The 12,660-nt window shown below is 38.6% G+C and overlaps 1 protein-coding gene across 1 annotated transcript; it reads right to left on the reverse strand.

Moving 5' to 3' along the window:
* Positions 1 to 409: 409 nt before the first annotated feature.
* LOC103369525 (mitogen-activated protein kinase kinase kinase 14-like) lies at positions 410 to 11,378 on the reverse strand. The gene is made up of 10 exons (XM_008298262.1): positions 11,286 to 11,378; positions 11,081 to 11,209; positions 9,229 to 9,333; positions 7,000 to 7,163; positions 6,764 to 6,914; positions 4,890 to 5,447; positions 3,337 to 3,443; positions 3,110 to 3,230; positions 2,924 to 3,024; positions 410 to 1,918 (listed from the first exon to the last, which is right to left on the reverse strand). Exons 1-10 carry the CDS (start codon positions 11,299 to 11,301, stop codon positions 1,754 to 1,756), a joined length of 1,617 nt encoding a protein of 538 aa, XP_008296484.1. The 5' UTR covers positions 11,302 to 11,378; the 3' UTR covers positions 410 to 1,753.
* Between the last annotated feature and the right edge of the window lie 1,282 nt (positions 11,379 to 12,660).

A 12,660-nucleotide genomic window follows, 5' to 3' on the forward strand; every position in this document is an offset into this window, starting at 1 on the left:
TGAGTTTATATGATTTTATGAACTTTGAAACTGTATTTTAGGTCAATTCTATTATAGCGTTCGTCATTCTACTGGGAAAAAAGCTTTGGTGGGAAATATTAAGCTATAAATTTACATACTCTGTGGCACAAAGGTGGTAGAAATATATTTATTTTAATTATTCTTTATGTAAATACCCCACAATTGCCCTCCGAGACATAACTCTCAGCCTTTTAAAACATTTCAAACAACATGATCTCCAGCAAAATAGTGTTTTATGTGGTCACATGGACGTATAGGTTTCTTTATTAGTGCTGTAAATGTTTACACTGTGCTGTATGTAGATCTGGTGTTGGACAGATAAGAACCAATTCTACTCTAATTTAGATAAAAGAGACAATAAATGAAGAAATCAACCAGGAGACAGCACCTTCTTCGCCTCTGAGGTATTTATTTTTTTTTATTAAGATACAAAATGTAAGTAATGTTCAAGTATTCATTCCTCGAGTCTTAAACTGTGTCGTGGAAAATTCTCAATATATTCAGCAGCTTTGCTTCTTCTAAACCCTAAAATACACCAGATGACAAACAAACTCTGGATTCCAGATCAGAGAGGAAACAAAAAAAAGCAGAAAACTGGATTTTTTTTTTTTTGCCCCTTAACAGTGCCTACATGGAAAAGTGACTTGAAATTTACCTCAAAAACTGATAAAGTCTCTTATTACATTTCCCATTCTCTCTGCACATTTACACACTCCTGCACAATTTGTATACAATTTACAGAAACCGTTTGAGCTGTACAGTTTATGGACTTCTTGTGCATCTAATTCTCACCTTCACTTAAAGAACACTTTATTAGGAACACCAGCTTTTTCATGCATTTATCCAAACAGCCTAAATAAAGGCAGAAACTCTTCAGGATGTGGTGAAAATGTGACGTGATGGTTGATTTGACTGTTTCTGAAGCTGCTCATCTGCTAGAATTTTACCACAACAGTCTGTAGAGTGGTGAAAAACAGTTCTATGGATGGAAGAACCTCATTGATGAGAGAGGTCAACTGGTTGTAAGGTGACAATAACTACTTTTTACCCGTCCAAAGTTGAGGAAGACGGACTATAACTGCAGAAGACCACGTCAGGTTTCGCTTCTGTCAACCAGGAACAGAAACTAAAGGCTGCAGAGGGCTCAGCGTCACCAAAACTAGACAGTTGAAGATGAAAAAAAACGCAGCCTGGTGGGATGAATCTGGCTGTAGGTCAGAATCTACAGTATGAATTCACCTGCCTCAGGTCAACAGTCCACGCTGCTGCTGCTGTCACTGCTGCTGGTTGTTTTCTTAACCATAGTTTGGATGCCACAGCTTGTGTATTGTTGTATACTATGCGCATCCCTTCATAGCTGCAGTTTACCGTTTTCTTATGGCTTCTTCCAGCAGGATAATGCTCCAAGTTGATACAACAGGAGATGAGCAGCATACATGTGCAGCTGAAAAATCTGCAGAAATAATTAACAAAGTCTGCAGAGGAAGCTTGTTGCCACAAAGAACTAAAGCTGTTAGGTGTTTCTAATAAAGTGCTCACCAGGTGTTCGTTTACTTGTCTTTGTTCAGCTTTGTTTCACTGCGAGACTCAAATTTTAGCCTTGGAACTGTGTGTAAATACGCAGAGAAGTCTTTTCTCCCAGAAGCAGGGCCTTCCAGCTTTCCCTAACAACAAATATTAACAACAACAATTAGTGCAAAGAACTGAAAAAAAGTAGCATCAAATGTCCGTGTCATTCTCGAAGCTCCAGCTTGCCGTCTCTGACCCTCCACCTCCAGCGCTGACATCTGTCAGGAGCAGGAACACAGCGAAGCCACAGACCAGACTCTCTGATCTCCTGCTCAAAGGACACCAGCTTCCTGTCCAGAGTCTCCAAAGTAAAGGCTTTCCCTGAGATCTGTGTGACAGATGGGAGAGTTTATGAGGATTTTGGTTGGCTGAGTGGCGAACCTCAACAGCAGCTGATGTGCATTTTAAAAAAGGACAACAGAAAATATCCATTAAAAAATGATGAAACACTGAGATGTTCAAAAACGTCTGTGATTTTACCAGGTGTTATCGTAAATTGATCAAAACAGGGGAAATCTGAAAAATATTTGATGATATGATACATTTTGTAAATGTGTTTAAAACAGTTTTTTATGCCAAACAATTTAAGTTTTCTTTTTAAAAATTCTAATATTACAGATATTAACAGTTATATGTTTTCAATGTTATTTTACATTTAATTTGTAATATTTGTGTAAATTTCTCTGTTTTTTTTTGTAATTTTATTGATCATTTATTATCAATGTACACTGTAAGAAAGGAACATTTTTGAACTGTTAAAAAAAACCAAAAGCTATTTACTGTTATCTTACAGAGCTTCTGTGTTTTGTTAAATTATAGATTACATCTATTACAATCCTAGAAAAAGCGTTAATTTGCAATTTTACTATCCTGTATTTAAACCAGCTAAAAATATATAGTATTTTACAAATATTTCTCATGATTTGAAAGAAAAAACATATAAGTTAAGGATTGAAATTTTGTAAATAATTGTTTTTCTATTATTTTACAGATTTTAGTTGTTTTAATTGCAAATAATATCTAATAAAATCACAGAAAAAGTATTAATTTACAAATAACTTTACTACACAAATAGTCGCTGTTATTTTCATTGAGTTTTTTTTTAGTTTTAAAATGTATTTATTTATTTATTTATTTATTTATTTATTTATTTATTTATTTTTACAGTTTTTAAATGTTACAGTATTCCACCGTTTTTTGTTTTTTTTTGCTTTTTTTAAACATCTGGAATTTTTTATTTTTACTTTTTTCTAGGATTTGTTTTTACAGTGTACCCTAAAACCATCACAGATATTCAAACAAACCATTTCAACCTCAGTCTCCTGTTTCATACCTGATCACTAATTCCTATAGCGACATGACCCACTTTGACCCGCCGGTTTTCTCGAATCCTCAGACACTCGCCCTGAACGTTCTCAATCCAGATGTCAACACCTGCAAATGTCAGAGCATTAAAAAAAAAACTGTGCCAACCAGCGGTCAACCAACATTTCACAACATTACACTCCTGCCATCTTACCCTCGAAGCAGTACAAGGACGGCTGATTGGCTGAGGCCACCCACTCCAAGTGTCCGTCAGTCTGACTGTTGCAGGACGAGAAGACGCCAGAGCTGAGGTCATCAGATGAATGGTCCGAGTCCTTAAAAACGCACACAAATTTTGTGAGGTTTTGATTTCGGTTGAGAGTAGTTTTATATGTATATATATATATAGCACACATTCACATCTTTGTATCTGCATCACACCTTGTCTGAGGCATCGATCTGCGATGTGTCCGAGCAGCTGAAGCAGGACGGAGGGTCATCGCGAGGTTCAGGGGAAGGCGTCTGGATTGTGGTGCCTAAAGGTACATCTAGGAAGAGACAACATGTTAACATCTGTTAATACAACACCTGTCTCCCTGTATCTCTCTGCACGTATCTTTATGTCCAGAGCTTTATAATTTGCCGTTACTGGCCTCGCCAGCACCTCATCCCAACCAGTCGAGGCAGACGAGCCCGGTTCTGCTGGAGGTCTCTTCAGGTTAAAAGATAATTTGCTCTTCCCACATTACTGTTTGCTCAAAGGAAATTGTTAGATTCGTTGGGGTTTTGTCATTAATCCTTTACAATCTCTACAATAATTTTTGAATTAATCATGTAAATTTGGATTGTTAATCTTATCTCGCTGTTGGAAAGCCCTTTGGTCAAGATCTGCGATTAAACCCTCTGAATCCCAAAACCAGCTGGCCACTTTAAAAGGTATGTTATCTTAAAAAAGTCCATCATTTATCAAAGCCAGAAATTGTACAAACTGTTGTGCTATTATTATAACTGTGTCATACTGCAAAAAAGACCAGTTTCAGTTCTTTCTACTTGGAGCCATGGTTGTGCTGTTTCCGCTGACTTGAGCTCGTCCTTCCTGCATTGGGGTTTTATTCATGTTTGAGTGCATTTTTAAAAAAAAATCTGTTTTATTACACTGATCGCTTCATTAAATGATATATTGACGATAAAAGCATAAATAACCAGGTTCATCAGGTGCTCAGAAACATCTCTAGCATCTTCGCAAGGTGCCCTTTTAATAAAAACCTCCTTCAGACAGATTAATTTCTGTGTTGGACAGAGAAATAACCACAGAGCACCAAAAAAGTCAAGCTGAACGAGTAAAATTAAAACATGGTGGTCCATTGTTCAATCCACGACTGGACTGATTTCCATAAACATTTGCGCAGACATTCATGTTCCCCACAAGATGAACCCCGATCATCCTTTGACCTTTCATCAAGCACAACCAGCGGCCAGCATTTGAACTTTTGCACTGAAATATCTCAGTATCTAGTGAACGGATTAGAAAAAAGCTGTATTATTTCATGCTGCAATCATATTTGTTATCGATACATCTATCCATTATTGTCTTCAACAGTTCACTGATTGATCATCGATGAAGCGAAGTAAATACATTCAGGTATCTCGTTTGTCTGGTTTAGTTCTCTATCACAGAGAATTGATCATTTCAGCTTAGGTCAGCTTCCTGTTTTTACCAATAATGAAACTGCAATGACAAATTTTTACCCTGAAACCTCCCAAGAAGGTAATCTAGTCACAAATATTGTATTCAAATGTATGTAAACAAAAAAACACAACACTTTAAGAGAGAGAAAGTCAAGGCTCTGGAAGCTGTCACTAAATCAAATCAGCTACACTTCATTACAGCCACTTTGTTAGATGCAGTATCCTGATGAAATTTAGTCGCAGCAAATGAAATAAAGTGACTTTGGGCCAGTCAATGAATCGGTGGAGCGCTGCCTCTAACTCACCGTCTCGGAGGTATTCCAGCTCAGCTTCTGATCCCCAAGAATCGTCATTGCTCTTTTGTCCTTTTTGCAGCAAAGGAAAGAGGCCTCTGAGAGCACGGAGATACTCTGTGGACACATAAGAGTCCAGCTCCTCCTCCTCCTCCTCCTCCTCCTCCTCCTCATCTGCCTCCTCCTCCCAATCGCCCTCATAGTCCTTGTCAGTTTTCAGCCACTTATCCTGAATATATTCGTCCTCTCCCATGTAAATATCGACCTCTGAGTCAGAGCCGGTCTCCCAGTCTTTCTCATCAGTGATGTAATTGTCCCGCAGTGATTTCGGCTCGGAGTCCCATTCCCTCACTAAGGAATCTTCTTCTCCCTCAGAGTCTTGTTCTGATTCACCATCTGACCAGTCGTTGTCATCCTCGTCCACCGCTGTAGTTCTCCAGGGGCTCACCCAGTACATAGTGGGTGAAGCTGGTGGTTTATTCTGGGTGTAGGAGGCGTCTTGATTCTGGACCTGGCCGTGATACAGCTTCTCACAGGCGGCTTTGACGGACCAAGGGCTGAGACCTCCAACTGTGGAGGAAATGTTCACTTGAATGAGGCAGATATCAATGACACAACATGGCTGACATATCTGGGATCAAATGTTTTCAGCTGGCTCATGTGTTTCCATAGACAGTTGCAGGGAAAGTTCCCACAACATTGGCTGACATTACCCACAAAATCTAATAATGGTACGTAGGAAATGGTTTTAGAATTTCTGTAACAATACTGACATACCAAAATTTAAAGGATGGTTTAACTGCATGTCATCCTCATATTATTGAAATAAACCATGGCAGTGAATAATGTCCACAAGAGGGAGCACATATCAAGAAAATAAAATAGGACCCAGGATTGATCCCTGAGGAACCCCAAACTAAGTTTTGCATAATAACGAGACTTTCTTGCTTCTCACTGTACAATGATAATGCATATAATTATTGTTATATAAACATTCAAAGAAAATTCTACTAAGTTCCAGCAATATTTTCATAATAAGTGTTTAGTTCCCATTATGTTTGTCCTAAACATAGAATGACGTTCTCTAAAGACATGCTTTACTTCTTTATAACCGTTTGTGGCATTCTTCTGTGACCATGCGTTTGTTGCCACAGCTTACTTTTCTTTCTTTCTTTATTAAACTTAGGTATGATGGAATACTTTTTTTTAAAAAATGCATTCACCATTTCATTTCACCCAAACTAGGATTTTTATCAAGCAGAATTAAATGAAAAATCTTGGTGTAAAATTTGATCCCAGGTTTTGTTTTCATGTTGCCTGTACAGTTTTGTTTTCTATCGGTTTTGGAAAAATTGCAAAGATTTTTTTTTAATGCTTGACGACAGTATCAGTGAAAGTTTTACGCATTCTCAGAACCAAAAATGGGATCACATGTTATCATCACTTAAGCTTGTCTACACTGACTGCCAGTTGAATCCCGTCTGCTAGAATATATTACTGGTATGTTTCGTATTCTCATATTTGTGCCAAACGTGTTTTCCAGTGACGTTTCCCTGTTACCTTACTAAAATAATATTATTACCTGTAAACACATTTGCGTTTTTATGTTGTCATACATAAAATAAACTTCTAGCAGACAGGATTACATCAAGCTACTTCACTAAAAACTTAAATCCATATGAACCTTTATGTTACCCAAGAGCCTTAAACCTATTATACATACTGATATTCTTGTTATATTTTGTATTAATTTCACTGTATTTGCCCGTTTTTGCTTTACATAAAAAGTTGTATTTTTTGTTCAAAGCATAGCAGCATTCTGCTCCAGTTTTGCTTGATATCTGTATGTCTTTGTGTTGTAAAGCTCTGTCTAAACTTGCATAGACCTGCTCTGAGGGCCTTGGTGGTTTTCCTCCGGAGCTCCTTTGCTGATGCTCGTCTGTCGGGGTCCTTCTGCAGTCCGGCCCTGAACACTTTGGCCGTGAAGTTGTTGCAGTTGGACGGCACCTCCCACAGAGGTGGAGGCTCGTTGACAATCTGAGAAACACATGAAACAGAAATGTGAGAACGTCTCTGTGAAGTTCTATCCCGTTCGGAGGAGACAGGAAGAGGAGACTCTTACTTGGAGGCACAGCGGATGGGAATAGTAGCGTATCCACGGCTGACACCCGTTGAGCATGTGCAGTAACATGCAACAGCTGCTCCACACATCCGCCTTCGCAGAGAGTTGATCTCCTCGCGCCACCTCGGGGGCCATGTGGGTCTCTGTTCCCGGGAAGACAGCTCCTGCATCGACAACCGCCATCTTTTACAATCACTGTTTGTGGCATTCTGCTCTGGTTGCTGCCTGTGATCATGCTCCCGTCGTCATCGCTTATATTCCTTAACTTAGCCCTCTGGTAGTAAATGCACACAGGGGCATTTGTTGTTTATGTTTATCTCTGTGCACTGGGAGTTCAACCAGTGAATTATTTAGTTTGTTTGTTTCCATAAAACTCAAAAGGGTACTCCATACTGATTTTACATGTGAAAGTCAGCTTACATACCATGTCTATGGAAAGTATTCACCCCCACTTGGAGTTCTCTGCTTTTATTTTCTTTCCACACTGAATCATGGTTAATTTAATTTGGCTTTTTTTTTTACAATAATTTACCAAAAAAACAAACTATTTCATGTCAAAGTGGAAACAGATTTCTACAAAGTAATGTCAATGCAAATTGTAAAACGTAAAATATGTGATTGCAAAAGTGTTAAAGTTACTCACCCAATTCAACACAGATGCAACACATTCGGTGCTAAAAGTCACACAATTAGTGAAATGAAGATGATCTGAGAGCAGTGAATGCATCTCAAGTGACTACAGTATAAAGACACCTGTAACTGGGAGGTCCAGTCACTGATGAATATTAAATCTCAACTAGAGTTCACCAGACGGCAAGTGAGAGACTCTGAAGTCAACTAGAGGAAGCTTCTTAAGTGTGATGAGATCAAAATTGAGCTTTTTGCCCATCTGACTAGATGCTATGTATGGTGGAAATAAAACACTACACATCATCACACATCATCACAAACACACTATTCCCATTGTGAAGCATGGCGGTGGCAGCATCATGATGTGGGGATGCTGCTCGGCAAAACATTAACTAAATGACATTACATTTTAGAGATCTGCTTTCACTTTGAAAATTCAGGACAAAAAAAAGCCAAATTATATTCATCACGATTTAATATTAATAAACAATAAAAGGAGAAAACTTCCACTAATCTGAAATGTATGATCGTGGATGTAGCCTTAGTCTGGGACTCTCTATGTCAGCTGCACTAAGTCATGTACATAGACTGTATAAAAGATGGACGTAGCTACCGTGGCATCACCCGTTGGTTTCTGCACTGAGAAAATGAAGCCAGGGTTTTGCTACTTCCTGGTTGACATCTTGGATTTTTGGAGCCAGTGATGCAAAAATCGTCGGAGGGGGGCGGAGCCATAGGAGCAGCGATTGGTCAGATGGATTGAGAGGCGGGTCCTCTCTGCCCGCCCACATTCACTGCCTTCTGCTCGCTTCGACTGCATCGTCTCTGCCGACTGTCAATCAAGCCAGCCACGCCCCTTGACCCACAAAATTTTGACATTTTTTTAAAAATTCAGTGTTGATTTTTTTTCAGATTGGCCACCTGATCTCTGGATTTGACTATGAAAACTAATATGAAAATAATCCTGAGCTGTAGGAATGCGGTATTTTGTGATCTGTGATCACTTCTTTTCCAATTCAAGTCTATGGGAGCCAGGGCTTTTTGGAGCCAGCAGCTAGTGGATATAGTGATATTGCAGGTTTTTGACACTTCCAGGTTGGCTTCATTTTTCAGGGCCGGTTGCTACGTCCATCTTTTATACAGTCTATGGTCATGTGCCATTAAAAATTTAAAGTAAACAGGCTGATGCTCTGGAGACATTTCAGAAGGTATTTCTATGTAATCACAGTCTGAGGGTTTAGTCCTTTATGAAAGTACAACATGTTTTGGAGAATTTAAAGATCAACGCTCAATGTACTACCAAGACATCTTCTGTCAATGTTCTCCTAAACTTCACTATTATAATGTACTTGCCAAAAAAGATGGTAATAGAATTTATCAACTACCTCCACTCAAAGCTACAATGAGAAAAAAAAATCTACATACAGTGTTTTAATAAAAGCTGGTTAGGAAGTAGAGGATTTTTATGAATAGTACTTTTTGTTTTTTTTAATGACACTATACTTAAATACTTCTGTGTTTTATTTAAATAACGGGCTGTTCTCTCCAAAGTGTTTGAGACACGTCATGTTTATCGCAGGCTTTTCAAAATCCACTCACCCCTGAAGGCCGTGGTGCCTCGTCCACTGTCATCTAGTGTCTCTGAGAGACCAAAGTCACAGAGGAATGTGTCTCTGCAGTCTGCAGACAGCAGCACATTGTCAACTGGAATAAAATCAACACACAGGATTTAGTGAGACAGCTTGTTTGCATTTGGTGCTCATTATGAAACAGTTGACTGAGGAACAGGGGGCTGTCAGAGGCTCTCAGAGTGACGAGCACACACGGGGGCTAAAGCCTCTGCTGCTTCACTCCTGAACACCGAGGTATCGCCTCCAAAAATAAAGCACACGAACGTTGTGTTTTTCCACTTCTACATGAAGATCTGATATGATGAGACGGTTAATTCGATGCATGTTGGCTGAGCGAACTTTCTGGAAATGAGCTCAGGGCACAATGGAGGGGCCTAACGTGAGTGAGCCCCCTCCTGCTCAATCCGCTCAGCAGGATTACTGAGGGTTTAGGGGTGAGGTGTCAGTTCAGGATTAGGTACCATCACCGGGATGCTGGCTGACAGCAGAACCACCAGCTCGAGGCTTTACTGGGCGTCCTCCCTCCCAGTAAGTGCAGCTGATAAGATCAGATCTGCAGGTGAAGCATGGACACTGTGGGCTCTTATGACAAACTAAACAAGCTGTTAAATGTGACGGTGAATTTGTAGTATTTAACTTCAACATTTTAAACAATTTTTTTTTTCAATACTGTGGGTAAAAACTAGTAAAATCAGCTTTAATTTACATTTTCAAAACAAAAGAAACAGGCCCAAGCTGTAAATAATATACATATACATTTTATTGAAATCTAACAAATGCTAATTCATACTTTCACATTACCAAAAAAATGACACTATTTTTCACTGTATTAAAAATCAGAAAAAAAAATTATTCTTTTACGGGTATTTGCAGCAATTCAAAAGAAAAAATATTTATATTAAGGATTAAAATAAGTAAATATTTTCTTGAACCGTTATTGATTAGATTTGTGGATAATATCTAATAAAATCACCAAGAAAACCAGAATTAATTCTCATGCTAATTGTAGCAGAAACAAGCTGAAAATGTAAATAATGTCTACATCTACAATCTATATTTTTGCAAATGGTAATTTGTTCTTTCACAATGTTTGACTGTAAAATTATTCTATTTTTTTTACTATATTAAAATTAACAAATATGTCATTCTTTTACAGATATTTGCTGTCATTTGAAAAAAAAAAAGTATATTAGAGATTTTAAAAATGGTAAATAAAAAAATGTTCCTGTTGTGTTAAATAACATAGTAGCTGTAAAATCATGGAAAAAATAATTAATTTCCATGTTAACTGTAAAAAAAAAAAAAAAAAAAAAGACCAAAACTGTAAACGATGTTAAAAATCTGCATATTTGCAATAAAACAAACAAACAAAAAAACGCCAAAACTGTAATATCCACATCAAAAATAAGTATTTTTATTATATATGTAATTCATTCTTTTACAATGTTTGGCTGTAAGAATATTTTTAATGCAGCAGCTACTTAATGTACACAAAAAAATTATAATAATCTTTTCTACTTCTATTTTATATTTTTTTTTATTTGGGTTATTTCATTATTAACTGTTTTTTTCTTTTTAAAAAAATCTGAAGTAGGGTCATTTTCCTATAAGCTTCTATGCAATCTGACCTCTGTTTGAAACCAGAGGAGTCGCCCCCTGCTGGTAGAATGCAGATTTCCCCTTCTGCTTAGAGATTTGATTTATTGTTACAGATGAGCCTTAAGGAAGAGACCAGTCTGCATTGCTGGAAAAAGATTGTGTAAAATGTATTCACCTGATGCTTCACCTAAACAGAAACACACAGATCCAGCATAACACACCTTTGACGTCCAGGTGAAGCACCTTCCTGTGGTGCAGGTGTTCCAGCGCCCCCAGTGTCTGGTGAAGGTAATGCAGGGCCAAATCCTCAGGCAGGCAGTTCATCTCCTTGAGAAGATGAGCCAAGCAAGCTGGTGGGGTTTGGAGAAGTATGGTTACTTTATTAGACTACTCTTTTATTTTTACGCTGCAGGTTTGTGACTTTACCTGGTTTCAGGTCCATGAAGAGCACAACGTTCAGTCCCTCCCTCACAGCCCCAAAAAGCTCCACAACTCGAGGAGAGTTCAGAGCGCTCCACGTGCTCACCTCCTCGCCACTGAAACCACTCAGGGGGATCTGAGATCAGCAGAGATAAATGACATAAAACTATCCTAATTAAATCAACATTTCTTGGCTCCGGCGCTGCAGATCACTGCTACAAAAGCGTTGGGTGGAGCGTGTCCGGATACGTCTGACTCACTCTTTCTTGGCTTACCCTCTTGGCAGCACATCTGAATCCAGTGCTGTTGTCCCGAACGCAGAACACATCACCGTATGAGCCGTTCTGGATGCGACGGAGGACGCAGTATTCCTCCCCCTCCCGGTACCGAGACGTGTTGGGCTGCAGTTGCTTCAGGAGGTGAAAAGTGAGACGACAAAGAGAAGAGGAAGCAGTGCAGTTAAAAGGGAAATCAGATGTGAGAAAGCAGGTTGCACTTTGGCCACACAGTGAAAAATACTAAAGCGATCCAAATTTATCACAGCTTCATTACATTACATTAATGCAATATTAGTGCCACATTGTGTTGTGTCAGCGCTCAAGAATGGTCTGACTGCACCTCAGACAATCCTCTCACATGTTTGCATTTCTTTAAACTCATAAAAATAGTCTTTGGCATTGCAAATGGAAGAACGTAGCCACGGTGGTCCTGCAAAACAGTGACAGGGGAAGTGTTTTGGTGGAACATTTGCATACAGATCATTAAAAAAACAAAAAACAATTGTTGCCTTACTGCATGATCCAAATCTTTAGCGAAACCACAAGCTATTTAAAAGATGGATTCAGTGATTGTGAAGTCACCTGCCACCATTTTGAAGGCTATTGTTTGGAATTTGTGCATCACCTTGTTGGTCTTTTGAAATCAGAAGTAATGCTCGGATTTGACTGGAGAACCAGAGGAGACATGGTGGTTTGGTCTGTCAATGATAACGTAGCCGCACCCAGAATCATCTGTTTTATTCTAAATGGGACCGTAACTGACAAACTGAACATCACGCTGTATTGAAGTCGATTCAGAACCGGGAGTTGAAACCTATAAACTAATTAGAAAAATATTTACTGAAGTAATAAATTCAGTCAGAAGTGGAGCCGTTTTCTCATTAACTTCTATGCAATCTGACTTCTTTCTGTAACCAGAGGAGTCGCCCCCTAGAGGCAGAATTCAGAGTTACTGCCAGGTTCTATGGGCATGACCGATGAACACTATCTGTTATAGGGGCAGCTGGGTTTGCATCTAAATTTAACTCAACAAAAATCAAAGAAAACAAAAGAAAAGTATGGAGTAGTGACAGTGTCAAATTACAAAAATAAATCAATAAAAT

Source organism: Stegastes partitus, unplaced genomic scaffold (assembly GCF_000690725.1).
Source record: "Stegastes partitus isolate 25-593 unplaced genomic scaffold, Stegastes_partitus-1.0.2 Scaffold1300, whole genome shotgun sequence".
Classification (NCBI taxonomy): domain Eukaryota; kingdom Metazoa; phylum Chordata; class Actinopteri; family Pomacentridae; genus Stegastes; species Stegastes partitus.